Source organism: Salmo trutta, chromosome 1 (assembly GCF_901001165.1).
Source record: "Salmo trutta chromosome 1, fSalTru1.1, whole genome shotgun sequence".
In the NCBI taxonomy this organism is placed as follows: Eukaryota; Metazoa; Chordata; class Actinopteri; order Salmoniformes; family Salmonidae; genus Salmo; species Salmo trutta.
In genome coordinates, this window is record NC_042957.1 from 23159953 (window position 1) to 23178221 (window position 18269).

The following is an 18269-nucleotide window of genomic DNA, read 5'->3' on the forward strand; positions in this document are numbered from 1 at the left end:
TATGGGCATGTGGCACCAGTGTGTAGGAGGGAAGTTCCTAGATGTGAGAAGTGGACAGAAGGGCATGAGACAAAGTAATGTGTAGCATTGGGGAAAGTAGTGGTATGTGTTAATTGTAGGGGTGCCCATGGGGCTGGGGATCAGAAATGTCCCGTGCGAGAAAGACAGGTTGAGGTTTCCAGTGTTAGAGTAGTGCAGAAGTGGTCATATGCTGAGGCAGTGAAGAAAGTAGAGGAAGATGGGTCAAGGGGGAGAGATCCTGAGAGGAGTGGTGTGAGTAGTAGATCTGTACCAGTACAGAGGGATAAACCAACAAGTGATATGTTTCAGTAAGATTAGATTTTTGTCATTTATAGTAATGGTTATCAACTGTACTGCAGGGATGGAACGTAAGTCGCAGAAAATAGAGGTTGTGGTGGCAGCTGCAGAGAGGTATTTGGGTGTGCGAGACATTACATCAGAAGAGTTAAAGTGTGTTAGGTGGTTGTGTCCCATCCTTTCAGGCTGTTGGCCTGAAGTAGGACTAAATATATTTAAATAGTGGAATAGGGTATTTATTATTTTTTATATTTTTTTGTGAGTGGTGTATTTGTATTTTTTATTTGATTAATTAATGCAAAGTATAAGGGAAGTATACTCCAGTCTAGTAGGTGGCGGTAATGCAACATTTATTGGATGCCAACTGCCGTTAAACCTCATCAAAGAAGAAAAATAAGTTTCGTTTCATAGCCAGTGTTTTGGGACGGACATTTTCCACAACTATCTTGCGCTCTAGTCTACTTTGAGCCACGAAGGCAACATTTGTGAAGCCAGCCTAAAAGGAATTGGCAACGTTTTTTCGAGATTATTATTCCTCAATGGCCTCCATCGTGCCTTCATTGGATTTGGAAAGAGAAATGCAGCTGATGAAGCTTTTTCCAGAACCTATCCGGCTTCATATGCTCTACAAGGGAACCCACCATGGATTTCAATTGACAACCATATTCTCCAAATTCGACAAAGTTGGAAGATATATACTTTTGGTGTATTTAAAGTCAGGGTCGGTAAGAGGGGGCTACCTAAGCAAACCTCCTAAAGCGAAACAAGAGGATGGAGATGCATTTCTCTTTGCGCTAAAACCGCATAGTGCATCCAAATATTCACCACAGGATTGTTCTAATGCAGTAGTTTGTAGGTCAGACATGTTATCATTTGGTGGGTGCCTAACATTGCATATGAGTAATGACACTTCCCTGAAGTTAGACATTGCGTCTAATGAGTGTTACACACGAACTGAGTGGGCTGAAGGAAAACATACAGCATTTGTGGAGGTGGAATTGCATCGTGTTCAAGGTGAGTCTGACGCTCAAACTCTAGGGGCATTCTACCTTCTCCATAGAGTTCAGCCGTTATATTTGGTTCGCCCACGACTGCCTCATGTTAACTGCAATCCCGATGCTGTGTTTGACATTTCTAAATCATAAATCATTGTTTGCGATATGTCTTTCGTAACATATGGTCCATATCTTACACCGGCAATAAATAATCCTTCAACTAAAAAAAGTACACTTACTGTAGCAGTGCGCAAATCCGTACAGATGGGTGCCTCCATCTGACTAAACTACACTTCTGGTACACTTCCCGAGTTAGTTATGAAAGATAAGGTCCTTATGCTTCCAATACCATGCCGCAAACAACGCGTTACACGGAACCCAAACCGGCTGTGTGCGTGCGCCATCGTGCATAAATATATTTTGTCCCCCCACACCAAACGCGACCACGACAAGCAGGTTAAAATATCAAAACAAACTCTGAACCAATGACATTAATTTGGGGACAGGTCGAAAAGCATTAAACATTTATGGCAATATAGCTAGTTAGCTTGCACATGCTAGCTAATTTGTCCTATTTAGATAGCTTGCTGTTGCTAGCTAATTTGTCCTGGGATATAAACATTGGGTTGTTATTTTACCTGAAATGCAAAAGGTCCTCTACTCCGACAATTAATCCACACATAAAACGGTCAACCGAATCGTTTCTAGTCATCAATCCTCCTTCCAGGCTTTTTCATCTTTGAACTTATATGGTGATAGGCATCTAAACTTGGTCTTTCAATCACCCACCTGGGTATAACCAATGAGGAGATGGCACGTGGGTACCTGCTTCTATAAACCAATGAGATGGGAGAGGCAGGGCTTGCAGCGCGATTTGCGTCAGAAATAGCAATTTTAGCCCTTGGCAACAAGCGAGCAGTGTGGGTGCAATAATTGAATAACGTGGATTTCTAAATGTATTTTGCAACGCTTGCGCACGCTACGTGTCCGGTCTGGTCAGCATGTAAAATAGAAGTCATTCCTATTTCTGATACAGATCGTGCTGCAAGTCCTGCCTCTCCCATCTCCTCATTGGAAGGAGGAGAGATGACTAGAAACGATTCGGTTGACCGTTTTTGTGTGTGGATTAATTGTCGGATGTGCATTTCAGGTAAAATAACAACCCAATGTTTATATCCCAGGACAAATTAGCTAGCAACAGCAAGCTATCTAAATAGGACAAATTAGCTAGCAAGTGCAAGCTAACTAGCTAAATTGCCATAAATGTTTAATGCTTTTCGACCTGTCCCCAAATTAATGTCATTGGTTCAGAGTTTGTTTTGATATTTTAACCTGCATGTTGTGATCGCATTTTGGAATAGGGGGACAAAATAAATGTATGCACGATGGCGCATGCGCACAGCCGGTTTGGGTTCGTGTTCAGATTGAGCGTCGGGGATCTTAAAAACCACCCCCTACTGAAGATTCCATCCTCCAATGACCCATATGTGTAATGTAATGGAACTTAGTCATGATCAAGGGCTAGGTACGTCGGTGATCACTGTTATTTTGTTCTCAGCCAGCACTACTTCAATCCCCCTACCCCTATGTTTTTAATTGAATGAGTTTATAAAGGGAATTTTGAAGGTAACCGATGGCTTAATTATTGCCAGTAACTACTGTACTGTACATGGTCTATGATGTTGCTGATGTAGCCTACTGTTCACTGTCCTAAGATGCTGGGAGTGTGCTGCGTACTGGCCCTTGGAGGATCCTGGCGTGGACTGAGAAGTAGGCTATGCATATCATTGTTTCTAATATTTTAGAGAACAAGATTGATATGGTCATTTATACAGTCAACTTATTAGCAAGGTCACATTTTCAATGACCAAATATTTACCCACCAAAATCAAGAAATTGGTTTTAGCCTTCTTGCTATAACAAGGCAAACCCATCTGATGACTAAACAATATTTAATGATATTTATAACTTCTCTCAAACTCATGTCACTAGGGACAGGGATTCTCTGAAGGAGAATCTGGTCTCCTTCAAACCAGCCTGCCAGTCTCTGAAGCGGGTCAGGGTTCTGCTGCTGGGTCCTGCTGGGTCAGGAAAATCCAGCTTTATTAACTCTGTCAGATCTGTGATGTATGGGCGAGTTGTTCTGCTGCCCAATATTGGCATTTCTGCTGAGGGCTTTACCAAGAGGGTAGGCCTATTAGTATATCTATTATCCAAGTCCCATTTCTTCATCTGTTTTTGTTATGTTATGACAACCTATTTTTACACCTAATGACAGCTTGAGTAACCTACAAACCATTTCAAGCTTTTGTTGATAAGGAAAATCTACCTTTTATACAAGACCAATCCATTTATATTAGGCTACAGGCTGTAGATGTTGTGATCCACTGTACATCTGATTTGACCCTTCCCGCTCCCCTTCCTGCAGCTCAAATGCTATGACATCCGGTCAGAGAGAGGGGAGAAGCCCACAGCTCTGACCCTGTGTGATGTGTTGGCTCTGGGGGACGGTGAGACGACTGGCCTGACCCTTCCAGACGCACTGGCTGTCATCAAGGGGCACGCCCCCGAGGGACACAAGGTATACATGCATACATACATATATGGCCCAATACACATGTTATTTTCACACTCCAGACATCGTTATCTTGGAAATTTGTATTTTCATTCATTTTTGTTGATCCGTCTGCCTTTTATGTGCAAGTGATCATAGCAATAGAATGAATAGAACAGGCTTGGAACCTCAATTGAATGGGGTCGTCCATTCTATTAATTATATTTCTATGCACGTGATTCCCAGTTTCAAAGTGAAGCCCCCATTGATGCCAAGTGTGCAGGCTACAGACCTGAGCCATCGATGAATGATAAAATCCATTGTGCGGTGTTTGTGCTGGATGCCTGCCAAGTGTTAACCTACAGTGAGGGCCAGCAAACTACAATGAGGAGATTCCATTTTGAGCTGTCAGACCTTGGTGAGAAGTCAATTATAAAACTAGGTCATTTTCAATGGCTTAAATATGGAATACAGGGTTTGGTTAGAATTGATTGAGTTTGTTAGAAGTTTACAGACCTCATACATTAACCTAAAATGATTTAGCGGTGTCTATCATTCCTATTCATTTGGGATTGAGACACATTTCTGCCTCTACCATAGAGGTAGATGGAGATCACATCTGTGTATCTGTACCATTATGGCATCTGTGACCGCATGGGCGAGGCCATTGAGGCCCTCTCCATTTTTAAAGTAGTCAATTTCCTTTTTCTTTAGTGTTTGAAAAAAGCGTAAAGCTAATTTGGTGATTTACCGCTACCTCAGTGCTGGAGACCCAAACCAAATCTTGTCATTTAATTTATTGTGGCCACTGGATGGCAATGATATAGCTTGAAATCATTTTCAAGAAAAATACAATGCTCTGATCATTGGCTGCTCGCTCCCAACCAAAGGATTCCCCACCCAGTGGACTACTTTAAAATGGTGGAAGCCATCGATGGCAATGTCTATGCTAAAATGTGTAATGTCCTTCATATATCTATGGGCTCTACACAAAATAGTTTTGATGCCCATAGAACGGCAACTCTCTCTGTCTCTCTCTGTCCCCACCAGACATCCCCCAGGTGGTTCTGTTGACCCATGTGGACCAAGTGTGCCATACCGTCCAAGAGGATGTGAAGTTTGTTTACACCGGCCGCATCCTACAGGAGAAGGTGTGTGTGTGTGTGTGTGTGTGTGTGTGTGTGTGTTCTAAAGGTTAGAACTGGTCTAGCAATTTCTGCTTCTTCCAACAGATGCAGAAAGCAGCAGAGGTGGTGGGGTTGTCTGTGTCCCATGTGTTTCCGGTGAAGAACTACTCCAGCGAGTTGTCTGTGAGCTGCAACACTGACATCCTGCTGCTGAATGCAGTTCATCACATTCTCCAAGCCGTGGATGACACGTTTGAAGATTACTGCCCACCATCTCCCTCTCCTTTATCTACTGGTCCCCAGCATTCCACCTCAACTCCAGTCACTGTTTAGAATGTGTTCCAAGTAGGCTAGTGTGTGTGGCCAGTCAATGTCAAAAATGAGTAATACCTTTTTCACATTTTTACCTCACTGACATGGTGCAAATGCATCACTCAACACCATATGTATTTGGAGTGTGAAGCAAACATTTAAAATGTGGCTCTATATTCAAACATTTTAATTTGAGATCAAATGTTTCATGAGTGTCCTCTTTTATTTGAGGGTATTTTCATATCTCTTTTACCATTTATAAATGAAAGCACTTATGTATATCGTCCCTCCATTTTGAAGTCCTATGTATTTGACCAAATTCACTTAAGAAATGTTAAGAAACACTCAAATAAAATGCCTCCAGTCATCATTCACCATTCAGTTCCTATTGGACAAAACGTTTGCATTGAAGGAATTTGTAGCATCACAAGCTTGATGTCATTTTGTGCTAGGAATATGGGACCAAATACTGAACTTGACTATTTTAATGCATTATTATTGAAATCGTCACAATGCTTATGACTTCTAATAATTTGACAAAGGAGAGTGATGGAGTGCTGCGTCAGATGACCTGACCTCAACCCAATTGAGATGATTTAAAATGAGTTGGACCGCAGAGTGAAGGAAATGCAGGCAACACGTGCTCAGCATATGTGGGATCTCATTCAAGACTGTTGGAAAAGCATTCCAGGTCAAGCTGGTTGAGAGAATGCAAAGCTGTCAAGGCAAAGGGCGGCTACTTTGAAAAATATCAAATATTTTTTTTGTTACATTATTTCATAGTTGTGATGTCTTCACTATTATTCTACAATGTAAAAAAAAAAAAAAAAACCTGGAATGAATAGGTTTCTAAACTTCTGACTGGTACTGTATGTATGAAAATATCTTAAAATAAAAGGTGACATTCTGTACTGTCACCTCATGAAACATTTTTATTTCAAATACAAAATGCTGGAGCAGAGACAAATTTAAAAATGTAGCTTCTCTGTCCAAATACATATGGTGTTGAGTGTACAAAACATTTGGAACTCCTTCCTAATATTGAGTTGCACCTCCCCTTTTGCTCTCAGAACAGCCTCAATTCGTCGGGGCATGGACTCTACAAGTTGTCAAAAGCGTTCCACGTGGATGCTGGTCCATGTTGACTCCAATGCTTCCCACAGTTGTGTCAAGTTGGCTGGATGTCCTTTGGCTGGTGGACCATTCTTAACACACAGGAAACTGTTGAGCATGAAAACTCAGCAGCGTTGCTGTTCTTGATAGAAACCGGTGCGCCTGGCATCTAATATTTTATCTTGCACATTCACCCTCAATGGCACACATACACAATCCTTCTTTAACCTGTCTCCTCCCATTCATCTACACTGATTGAAGTGGATTTAGCAAGTGACATCAATAAGGGATCTTAGCTTTCACCTGGATTCACCTGTCATGGAAAGAGCAGGTGTTCCTAATGTTTTGTATACTCTGTCTGCTTAATCTTACATTTCTCTTTTCAAAATGTAAACATTGTATTATGATAATTGCTTTATCTAATTAGTGCAATATAATGCTGGGTTTTTCTTCCTCCGTCATACTGTAATTGGTAGTGGGATCAATTGGGTGAGGACAGGTAATAGCTCCACCAACTGTTTGGGTTAAGGGTCAAATCAGGATTTGATGCCCTAATTTGTATTTCCTGTGTTAATAACATGAACAACATTAAATTGTTGTGTATTCTATATTTTTTGTGAATGCTTATCAATGAAGAAATACCCAAGTTGAATATTTCACCAGTCAATATAGAGAAAGTAGAGAAAATGACGACTAAAGCAGAATTCAACAACAAGCAGTTTATGAGTAGCTTTTAAATATTACAATCATAAAAGGCCGGTTTCACATACACAGATTAAGCCTAGTAAAAAGCATGGTATATATAGAATCTCCATTGAAATAGCCTTTAGTCCAGGACTAGGCTTAAACTGAGTCTGGGAAACCAACCCTAAGAGCATAGAATGAATACAATTAAAAAACGGATCAGTTATGAAACCCAGACATCCATACTGAGGATTATGCAGGACACCCTCGCTTTGAATTAGGAGGCAGGGTGGTGGATAGGCCATCGAGAGCAGCCTCTGAACACATCCTTGAAATATTTCTCTAAAGCCGGGGGATCCCCGCCACTATCTCTGATTCGATGCCACACTCATCCTTTCCCCGCAGGATCTTGAAGAACCCTTCAAAGAGAATCATGAGTCATACATTAGGCCGACGGTATCATAGCACACCATTATACAGCATGTCACACCAACAGTATTACACATGAAGATATTGAAATGTCCATCTACGCAAAGCAAAATAAGAATATTGAGTCACAATGACAGTGGTATGCAATGGCCTCTGCTGTTAGCCACCCTCACCATTGTCACCCCAGTCTGTGTTCCAGGAGTTGGCAACCAGCCAGTAGGGGGTGTCATTCTCCTTTCCCCAGCCCAGGATCTTGATGGCATGACCCCCCAGCATCTGTCCAGTCACATGCTGGTACACACCTGGCAACATAGGACAGGGATAAAGTGACCCCTTGGGAGTGTACAATCTGTCAGAGCATGTCAGATCTGTGAGTGCATGCATAGTCTATGGAGTGAGTGGGGGTGTGTGTTTGTGCCTCTGTGTGGATTTGTGTGAGAGAAAAATAGTCTCACCTGTCTTGTAAAGGAGGAAGTCCTCATAGACAGAGAAGGCTGCCTCCACTGGGCCGTTCTTATAGAGCTCAGACATGATCTGCTGTTCCTTCGAGGGAACGCTGTACGTCTGCTTTCCTACAGGGGGCGACAGAGCGGTCAACACGCTGAGGAGGTACACAGTTGAGAAGTGGTGTAAAGTAATTAAGTAAAAATACTTTAAAGTACTACTTAAGTAGTTTTTTAGCGGGTATATATGCATTACTATTTATATTTTTGGCAACTTTACTACATTCCTAAAGAAAGCAATGTACTTTTTACTCCATACATTTTCCCTGACACCCAAAAGTACTTTGTTACATTTTGAAAGCTTATCAGGACATGAAAATGGTCCAATTCACACACTTGTTAAGATACCATCCTTGGTCATCCCTACTGCCTCTGATCTGGCAGACTCACTAAACCCAAATGCTTCATTTGTAAATAGTGTCTGAGTGTTGGACTGTGCCCCAGGTGATCTGTAAATTTAAAAAACAAAATAATGCTGCCATCTGGTTTGCTTAATATAAGGAACATGAAATTATTTATACTTCTATTTTTGAAACTTAAGTATATTTCAGCAATTACATTTTCTTTTGATACTTAAGTATATTTAAGACAAAATACTTTAAAACTTTTACTCAAGTAATATTTTACTGGGTGACTCACTTATTTGAGTCATTTTCTATTAAGGTATCTTTACTTTTACTCAAGTATGACAATTGGTTACTTTTTCCACCACTGCAGTTGAGGCCAAGAACATAGCTGAAGGTGAGGTTATGATAATGTGACAGACCAGATTTAGCTACACTCGAACAACATTGTTTAAGTCTGAGGTGCTATTTAACAGTAGTACACAGTGAGGTCTCTTACCGAAGCGTTTGTCCTTCACGTAGGAGGGGGTGTATCCAGCGTTGCACTCAGACACACACTTAGGGGTGTCCCCCTCACCTGTGCAGGGGGGGCGGGTTCCGTTCACGTGATGCTCACACGGAGCGATGCTATAAGGTCTGCAGCCTGTACGAGATACACACAGTCACTAAGGATGTCATTTTATCCTCTAGAAAGACAAAAATAGTCCACTGCTGACATTTATATTGCATCCATATTGTAGGTGTCACAATGCCAGTGCCATCCAGAACTCACCTATATTGGAGCCGTAAAGCCCCCCTGTAACTAGCCCAGAGTCAGCCCAGTAGTCCCAGGCAGCTGATGGGAAGCCCCCCATACACCTACACACACACACACCTCAGTCAGGCCATGTGAGCTTGCTTACAATGTCATGAGCTATCACATACACTGCTATTGGCTGTAATATACACTGTGTGTACAAAACATTAAGAACACCTACTCTTTCCATGACAGACTGAACAGGTCAATTCAGGTGAAAGATATGATCCCTTATTGATGTCACTTGTTAAATCCACTTCAATCAGTGTAGATGAAGGGGAGGAGACACGTTAAAGAAGGATTTTTAAGCTTTGAGACAATTGACACATGGATTGTGTATGTATTCCATTCAGAGGGTGAATGGGCAAGAGAAGATGTAAGTGCCTTTGAACAAACAGGGTATGGTAGTAGGTGCCAGGCGCACCAGATTGAGCGTGTCAAGAACTGCAACGCTGCAGTTTCCTGTGTGTATCAAGAATAGTCCACCACCCAAAGGCCAGTCGACCAAATTGACACAACTTTGGGAAGCACTGCAGTCAACATGGGCCAGCATCTCAGTGGAATGCTTGCGACACCTTGTAGAGTACATGCCCCAACGAATTGAGGCTGAGGGCAAAAGGAGAGGCTGCAACTCAATTTTAGAAATGTTTCCTTAATGTTTTGTACACTCAGTATATAATAAGCATAGGCTAAACCTGCTATACTTAAAGCCAAACACACACTCACCCCATGCCACAGGAATCACAGCATGACAACAGGTCCTCAGCTGAGATCTCCATGGAGACCTTGCCATTGCTATGGATACAATACCTGTCGGAGATGGCCTCAGCTGCCCCAAAGGCCTGTGTGTCGAAAATGCATGGGAGAGAAAGTTTAGGAGGCACAGCTACTCAGTCATAGCTACTAAGCTTTCAAATGAGTTATTCTCCTCTATCGCCGTCTCCTATCGCACTAACACAGCGGTTAGGCCCCTTTTAAAGGCTACTATTCTCCTCATTAACTCCTCTTTTTCCCTAATATCTTCCTCCATTCCTCTCTCCATCCATCCACCGTCTTACCCAGCAGGAGCCACAGGATCCCTGGTCTCTGATCTCTTTGATGGTGGGACAGTTGGGCCACTGCAGCCGTGCGTCAAAGCTGTCTGGCAGACTCATGTCCTCATCAGACTGCACCCTGTGGAGGGAGAAGAGGAACAAGCTTGGGCTTTGATAACTTATGTTGGCCTGCATGTGTAGGGTGGCATTAATTGTGTCCATTTCAGTCAATCCATACAGACAAACACACACTCACAGCTCTGGCAGCCTGGGTCCCTTCAGCAGGGTTCCACACAAACTCTTCACATAACTGATGTCAACGTTGTGGAAGTTCTGGCCAGCCTGGGGAGATGTAAAAAGAAAAGGAAAGGAGGAAAGGAAAAGGAAAGAGTCAAGAGGGAGATAGAGGAGTGAGAGAATATGGAGAGATGAAGATCGGTGGAAAGATTTCAAAGAGAACATTTGCATAGACTGGGTTGATTCATTATATTTGAATGAGTTAGATTATTATCTATTATAACATTCTCTCATCTGCTATAACAGGAAGACCTGGTAGGACTTACCGCCCATGTGGTGTCTGCGTTGTTGATGTACTGAACCATCTCAGGAGACAGTAGAGGGAGGCGGGGCTTAGCCCAGCTAACAGACAGGGCCGAGAGAAGACACAGGAGGGCCAGACGACACATCCTGGAGGTGGACAGGAGACAACATGATTTAACTTTTGTATTTCAAACCGTGATGTAGGCTACTTTCTGTCTACTGAGTGTAAGAATAGAGTTTGAGGTTGCAGCTCAGCACCTGTCACAAGGCAGCCTCCTCCCAGTAGACCACTAGAGCTGCAGAGGTGGAAGTGAGAATGAAAATGTACCTTGAGTTACATGGTTACTTATTAACAAGAGCTTTAAATAAGTGGCCTTACTGCAGGCTATTTAAGCAATAAGGACTGAAGGAGCAGGGCTGGACAACCACATTTGGGGCCCTTTTTTTATATTTTGAGGAGGGGGAATTTAAAAAAAAAAATATATATATATATATATATTTTTTTAAATCAGCTTACTGCATTTCAACACATTTTGCCATGGTGCACAGAGAAAAATGCTGTTTTGTAGCTCATCTCATGCTTTTGTTCACCCATGAGGGTGAGAGAAAATGTTGCAGTTTTAGAGCAAATGTCCTTCAATTCTAAACATTTTGCTAGATACAGCCCTTAGTGTCACGTATACTCCCTCTCCGACCTCTACGTCATCAGGCTGCTGATTATCCCGCACACCTGTCACCATCGTCTCGCGCACCAGCGCCTTATGATGCTCACCTGGGCTCCATCACCTCCTTGATTATCTTCCCTATATCTGTCACTCCCCTTGGTTCATTCCTCAGGTGTTATTGACTCTGTTTCATGTCAGTGTGTTAGTGGTTCGTGTTGATTGTTTATTTTATTAAAAACACTCACTCCATGAACTAGCTTCCCGATTGTCAGCGCACATCGTTACACTTAGCCTTGATATATTGGCCATATACCACAAACCCCTGAAGAGCCTTATTGCTATTATACACTGGTTACCAACGTCAATAGAACATTAAACAAGTCTTTTTGCTTCATACCCAAGGTAGATTGTCTGATATACACACACGGCTAAAATGCTGTTTCAGCCAATCAGCATCCAGGACCCAAACCCAAAAGTTGCTGGTTCGAATATACACAGTATTTATTAGTAATAATACACTTGACAAATACTACAGTATAAACTGTATCATTCCTCTGACGTAAAATGAACACTCTTTAAAACATTAACATGTCGCTATTGCAAATACTAAAGTTGATAATAGCACAATCAATTCAATTCAGAAACCCTCCCTCTTCTTTCAGTGATAGGCTCTGGCAAATAAACTATGGCTCCTTCTTTCATACCAAGACAAGTCTACCTCACAAATACTGGCACCTAGAGAGAAATACGCAGTTAAAATAACAAACCAGAACAAAACCTTATAGCTACCTGTATGGTTTGTGTGGTAGATGCTCCTCAGACAGTTAATCAGTCAGTCTGTCAGTTCTTCTCTTATTCTGAATCTCTGCAGACTCTTCTGTTTTAAAGGAGCCTGGATTACTGTCACATGACCAGTCCAGTCTTTTGCCCTGGCATAAATGTCACATGATTGTGGCGAAGGCTATTTCCAAAGGTTGATAACAAGTGCCCTGAAAGTTATTGTAAAATGTGTTCCTTGGATTGATACCATTTATGAAAGTCAAAGTTAATGAGCAACAGGTACTCTTATGTCTGCAACAATGTTACAAAACTGTAAGAAAAAAGCATTCCCTTTCTTCCATTCAGTTTGAGTTATGAAATGTTTGAAATAGAATGTACAGTCTTACATAAATGAAAATCACTGTTTTAGCGGTCTTTTCCCTCAGGACTTTGAACTAGCATGACTTGAGCTCGTCTTAAATGAGTGTACCATTTTACTGTCTGTAAACTATAAAACTATCATCCATTGTCTTGTCAGCAAAGTCAATGTCCAAAAAAACAGGGTTAATTTACAAAGGACCAACATTGATCTTTGTGACACTGATGAGGCAGAAAAGAAAACGTTCATAAACACTTTATTTGGAGTCTTTTATTATTTGTTCAATTATGTACAAATGAAAACCTCACATTACATAGCAATATTCATGTCTTCTTTGGTTGTGTACAAGGATACACCACACTACTGTAGCCTTCCTACTCACCAAAGCTCTGTGTTAAGGACACTTAGCAGCCTGCTACTATGTGCTCTGCTGCAGTCCCTCTTCTACCAGTCTCTGTATCAAAAATCAAATCAAATGTTATTTGCCACATGAGCCAAATACAATTCACCTTACAGTGAAATGCTTGCTTACAAGCCCTTAACCAGCAATGCAGTTTAAGAAAAATAAGTGTTAGAAAGTATTTCCTAAAATAAAGTCAAGAGATTCTTAAAAGTAGCCACCCTTTGCCTTGATGACAGCTTTGCACAATCTTGGCATTCTCGCAAATCAAATCAAAATCAAATCAAACAACTACCTTATACACACAAATACACACAAATGTAAAGGGATGAATAAGAATATGTACATATAAATACATGAATGAGCAATGGCGTGCGGCATAGGCAAGATGCAGTAGATGGTGTAGAATGCAGTATATACATATGAGATGAGTAATGTAGGATAATGTAAACATTATTAAAGTGGCGTTATTTAAAGTGACTAGTGATACCTTTATTAAGTACATTTATTTAAGTGACCAGAGATTTGAGTCTGTATGTTGGCAGCAGCCTCTCTATGTTAGTGATGGCTGTTTAACAGTCTGACGGCCTTGAGATGGAAGCTGTTTTTCAGTCTCTCGGTCCCAGCTTTGATGCACCTGTACTGACCTCGCCTTCTGGATGATAGTGGGGTGAACAGGCAGTGGCTCGGGTGGTTGTTTTCCTTGATGATCTTTTTGGCTTTCCTGTGACATCGGGTGCTGTAGGTGTCCTGGAGGGCAGGTAGTTTGCCCCCAGTGATGCGTTGGGCAGACCGCACTACCCTCTGGAGAGCATTGCGGTTGAGGGCGGTGCAATTGCCGTACCAGGCGGTGATACAGCCCGACAGGATGCTCTCGATTGTGCATCTGTAAAAGTTTGTCAGTGTTTTAGATGACAAGCCAAATTTCTTCAGCCTCCTGAGGTTGAAGAGGCGCTGTTGTGCCTTCTTCACCACGCTGTCTGTGTGGGTGGACCATTTCAGTTTGTCCGTGATGTATACGGCGAGGAACTTAAAACTTTCCACCTTCTCCACTACTGTCCCGTCGATGTGGATGGTGGGTGCTCCCTCTGCTGTTTCCTGAAGTCCACGATCATCTCCTTTGTTTTGTTGACGTTGAGTGAGAGGTTATTTTCCTGACACCACTCTCCGAGGGCCCTCACCTCCTCCCTATAGGCTGTCTCGTCGTTGTTGGTAAACAGGCCTACCACTGTAGTATCGTCTGCAAACTTGATGATTGAAGTGGAAGCGTGTATGGCCACGCAGTCATGGGTGAACAGGGAGTATAGGAGAGGGCTGAGAACGCACCCTTGTGGGGCCCCAGTGTTGAGGATCAGCGGGGTGGAGATGTTGTGTCCTACCTTCACCACCTGGGGGTGGCCCGTCAGAAAGTCCAGGACCCAGTTGCACAGGGCAAGGTCGAGACCCAGGGTAGTGTACAGTGTGATGGCAATTGCATCGTCAGTGGATCTACAGTGGACCTATTCTCTCAACCAACTTTATGAGGTAGTCACCTGGAATGCATTTCAATTAATAGGTGTGCTTTGTTAAAAGTTCATTTGTGGAATTTCTTTCCTTCTTAATGCGTTTGAGCCAATCAGTTGTGTTGTGACAAGGTAAGGGTGGTATACAGAAGATGGCCCTATTTGGTAAAAGACCAAGTCCATATTAAGGCAAGAACAGCTCAAATAAGCAAAGAGAAATGACAGTCCATCATTACTTTAAGACATGAAGGTCAGTCAAACCAAAACATTTCAAGAACTTTGAACGTTTCTTCAAGTGAAGTCGCAAAAACCATCACGCGCTATGATGAAACTGGCTCTCATGAGGACCGCCACAGGAAAGGAAGACCCCGAGTTACCTCTGCTGCAGAGGATAAGTTCATTAGAGTTATTAACTGCACCTCAGATTGCAGCCAAAATAAATGCTTCACGGAGTTCAAGTAACAGACACATCTCAACATCAACTGTTCAGAGGAGACTGTGGGAATCAGGCCTTCATGGTCAAATTGCTGCAAAGAAACCATTACTAAAGGACACAAATAATAAGTAGAGACTTGCTTGGGCCAAGAAACACAAACAATGGAGATTAGAATGGTGGAAATCTGTCATTTGGTCTGATGAGACAAAATTTGTGATTTTTGGTTTCAACCTCCATGTCTTTGTGACACGCAGAGTAGGTGAACGGATGATCTCCACATGTGTGGATTCCACCGTGAAGCATGGAGGAGGAGGTGTGATTCTGTGCGGGTGCTTTGCTGGTGACACTGTCTGTGATTTTATTGAGAATTCAAGGCACGCTTAATCAGCATGGCTACCACGGCAGTCTTCAGCGATACGACATCACATCTGGTTTGCGCTTAGTGGGACTATCATTTGTTTTTCAACAGGACAATGACCCAACACACCTCCAGGCTGTGTAAGGGCTATTTGACCAAGAAGAAGAGTGATGGAGTGCAGCATCAAATGACCTGGACTCCTGTAACGGCTGTCGTCGGAAGAAGACCAAGGTGCAGCGGAGTTAGTGTTCATCATAAAAGGTTTTAATGATCAATGAACACTATACAAAAGAAACCAAAAAAACGACTAGCAACAGTTCTGTTAGGAACACACTAAACAGAAAACAATTACCCACAAAACCCAAAGGAAAAACATGCTCCTTATGTGTGACTCCCAATCAGCAACAACGAGCTTCAGCTGTGCCTGATTGGGAGCCACACACAGCCCAAAACAAAGAAATACAAAAACATAGAGAAAGGAACATAGAACGCCCACCCAATGTAACACCATGGCCTAACCAAAATAAAGAACAAAAAAAACCTTTTTATGGCCAGGGCGTTACAACTCCACAATCACCCGACCTCAACCCAATTGAGATGGTTTGGGATGAGTTAGACCGCAGAGTGAAGGAAAAGCAGCAAACAAGTGCTCAGCATCAGGGATGCAAACTGGTGAGGGCCCAACAAGGTGACACTTTTTTTTGCACCGAAACATGCCAAAAAATCCCTGTTAGGGGGGAAATGCCGATTTTAACTAATTAAATAACAAAGAATATGATCTACATGCTTAGTCTGTGTGTAAAATAAAAAGTTGTTCATGTGAACCTAACTCACAGCTAAAAAATGTAAAGAAAGCAATCCAATGTTATCAGTTCCCTTGACTTTACTGCAAATTACACTCAAGTCTTGAAATAAAACAATACACTAATATTGCAGATAGCCATGACAGTCTTTATAATAGAACGCTTGTGACCACACACACACACACACACACACACACACACACACACACACACACACACACACACACACACACACACACACACACACACACACACACACACACACACACACATCTAAATATTGCACTTGGGAAAAAAACATCATAAAATATAAATAGAATGAAACAAAAAGGCATTCTATTTTTTCTCTGTTATAGTGACCTCTATAGTAAACATCGATCAAGTGCACAAGGCTACATGTGTGCAAAAATAACGTTCACGGAGTAAAAAATGTAATAATCCCCCCTCACTCACACACAAGTGTCACTGTCAAGTGCAACACAACAAAAAGCCATGTTTTTGGGCTACACAACATTATTACATTGTACACTTTCTGCCTGTGGACATCTATTCTACAATGTGCCAGCAGAGCAAGATACCCTTTGTTGGCATAATTGATCTCTTTCAGGCAGATGGTACACCTGGCATACCCCTTTTATCTGCTGTATTAAAAAAGTAAGAAATAGGGAAAGTGTGTGGTGTTCCTTTCACCTTTATAGTGGCATCCAGCTTAAGCCAGGCCCAGCTCCAGCTACACTTCATCACTGAATCCACTTGTTTAACAAGCAACTCCTCATTTTCACCTAATTCTCTCTTTCTGAAAATTAACCACATACTGTAGAGGTTAAACATTAGTTCACAGATAGTAGTTAGTTTGCTAGCTAGTTAACTAGTCAACATTTCACAAAGATTGCCAGGGTCCAGTAAGCAACTAACGCGTTATAACGGCAAGGAGTCGTATACCAGTTAATACTACGGCGAATTGGTTAGGTTACTAATGTTAGCTCATCTGATGTTGTAACGTTAGCTAATTTTCACACTATAAACTCAATTCTTTGATCAGTTAAGATGGCTAATGTTGCTCAACATTTCTCTGGTTAGCTAACGGAGAATTTGATCCAGCTAGCAAGATAACGTTACTCAACGCTAACAATACTTGTTCCACCACACTTTCTCCCTCACCTCAACCTATCCAAATGCCAGTTGTTTTTCGGTTACAGCTCATGAGGCGCTGATGCTGTAACTAGCAAATTGGTTGTCTCTTCTCTCTTCAGTAGCGTGCTGCATTCTGTTGTTATGTGAACGATTGGCTGAGCCTTGGATACAGCCAGTATTGCTCCAAATGCGCATCACACATTCGCTTACAGCCAGTAGTGTGATCCTAAGCCAAGCCCATCCGCCCAAACTTTTCTCATTAGATCTACACGAATCATGTAGGTCATCTATTTTTGATTCAAAACAACGAATTTCGCCGAAAGGTGACAAGTTTGCATCCCTGCTGCATATGTGGGAACTCCTTCAAGGCTGTTGGAAAAGTATTCCAGGTGAAGCTGGTTGAGAGAATGCCAAGAGTGTGTAAAGCTGTCATCAAGGCAAAGGGTGGCTACTTTGAAGAATCTCAAATATAAAATATATTTTGATTTGTTAAATACTTTTTTGGTTACGACATGATTCCATATGATATGTGTTATTTCATAGTGTTGAGTAGTGTCAGGAGTCTTATGGCTTGGGGGTAAGCCTTTTGGACCTAGACTTGGCACACCGGTACCTCTTGCCGTGCGGTAGCAGAAAGAACAGTCTATGACTAGGGTGGCTGGAGTCTTTGGCAATTTTTAGGGCCTTCCTCTGACTACGCCTGGTATAGAGGTCCTGGATGGCAGGAAGCTTGGCCCAGTGATGTACTGGGCCGTACGCACTACCCTCTGTAGTGCCTTTTGGTCGGAGACCGAGCAGTTACCATACCAGGCGGTGATGCAACCAGTCAGGATGCTCTCGATGGTGCAGCTGTAGAACTTTTTGAGGATCTGAAAACCCATGCCAAATCTTTTCAGTCTCCTGAGGGGGAACAGGCGTTGTCGTGCCCTCTTCACGGCTGTCTTGGTGTGTTTGGACCATGATAATTCGTTGGTGATGTGGAGTACAGGAGGGGACAGAGCACGCACCCCTGAGGGGCCCCCGTGTTGAGGATCAGTGTGGCAGATGTGTTGTTACCTACCCTTACCACCTGGGGGTGGCCCGT

At 42.3% G+C, this 18269-nt stretch overlaps 2 protein-coding genes across 5 annotated transcripts; one reads left to right on the top strand and one right to left on the bottom strand.

The window, feature by feature from the left end:
• Positions 1 to 553: 553 nt before the first annotated feature.
• On the top strand, positions 554 to 5835 carry LOC115189834 (interferon-induced protein 44-like). 3 transcript variants are annotated; one of them, XM_029748380.1, is made up of 7 exons: positions 559 to 1332; positions 3029 to 3083; positions 3306 to 3501; positions 3742 to 3894; positions 4114 to 4285; positions 4918 to 5018; positions 5100 to 5835. In XM_029748380.1, exons 1-7 carry the CDS (start codon positions 858 to 860, stop codon positions 5325 to 5327), a joined length of 1380 nt encoding a protein of 459 aa, XP_029604240.1. In that variant the 5' UTR covers positions 559 to 857; the 3' UTR covers positions 5328 to 5835. The 3 variants fall into 3 exon arrangements, 2 of the variants coding, with proteins under 2 accessions (XP_029604240.1, XP_029604321.1); XR_003877057.1 differs by lacking the exon at positions 4114 to 4285 and having other exon boundaries at positions 554 to 1332; positions 5100 to 5116; XM_029748461.1 differs by having other exon boundaries at positions 561 to 1332; positions 3029 to 3501.
• A 1288-nt stretch (positions 5836 to 7123) lies between these two features.
• LOC115190111 (cathepsin B) lies at positions 7124 to 12308 on the bottom strand. Of its 2 annotated transcripts, XM_029748699.1 has the most exons (11): positions 12204 to 12272; positions 11008 to 11045; positions 10773 to 10896; positions 10466 to 10551; positions 10234 to 10348; positions 9902 to 10017; positions 9152 to 9237; positions 8879 to 9022; positions 7988 to 8104; positions 7706 to 7834; positions 7124 to 7522 (listed from the first exon to the last, which is right to left on the bottom strand). In XM_029748699.1, the coding sequence occupies exons 3-11, from the start codon at positions 10893 to 10895 to the stop codon at positions 7446 to 7448; spliced, it is 993 nt and encodes a 330-aa protein (XP_029604559.1). In that variant the 5' UTR covers position 10896; positions 11008 to 11045; positions 12204 to 12272; the 3' UTR covers positions 7124 to 7445. The 2 variants fall into 2 exon arrangements, with proteins under 2 accessions (XP_029604559.1, XP_029604489.1); XM_029748629.1 differs by lacking the exon at positions 11008 to 11045 and having other exon boundaries at positions 12204 to 12308.
• Positions 12309 to 18269: the final 5961 nt, after the last annotated feature.

Bases quoted from the DNA above. Each gene is read 5' to 3' on its own strand.
- LOC115189834 (XM_029748380.1), top strand. From the start codon at position 858: ATGGCCTCCATCGTGCCTTCATTGGATTTGGAAAGAGAAATGCAGCTG. The intron at 3,084-3,305 runs GTAGGCTATGCA...TCATGTCACTAG, and splicing joins ATCCTGGCGTGGACTGAGAA to GGACAGGGATTCTCTGAAGG. The intron at 4,286-4,917 runs GTGAGAAGTCAA...TGTCCCCACCAG, and splicing joins TTTTGAGCTGTCAGACCTTG to ACATCCCCCAGGTGGTTCTG.
- LOC115190111 (XM_029748629.1), bottom strand. From the start codon at position 10,895: ATGTGTCGTCTGGCCCTCCTGTGTCTTCTCTCGGCCCTGTCTGTTAGC. The intron at 9,023-9,151 runs GTGAGTTCTGGA...TATCTCGTACAG, and splicing joins GCTTTACGGCTCCAATATAG to GCTGCAGACCTTATAGCATC. The intron at 7,523-7,705 runs GTGAGGGTGGCT...TTCTCTTTGAAG, and splicing joins CACAGACTGGGGTGACAATG to GGTTCTTCAAGATCCTGCGG.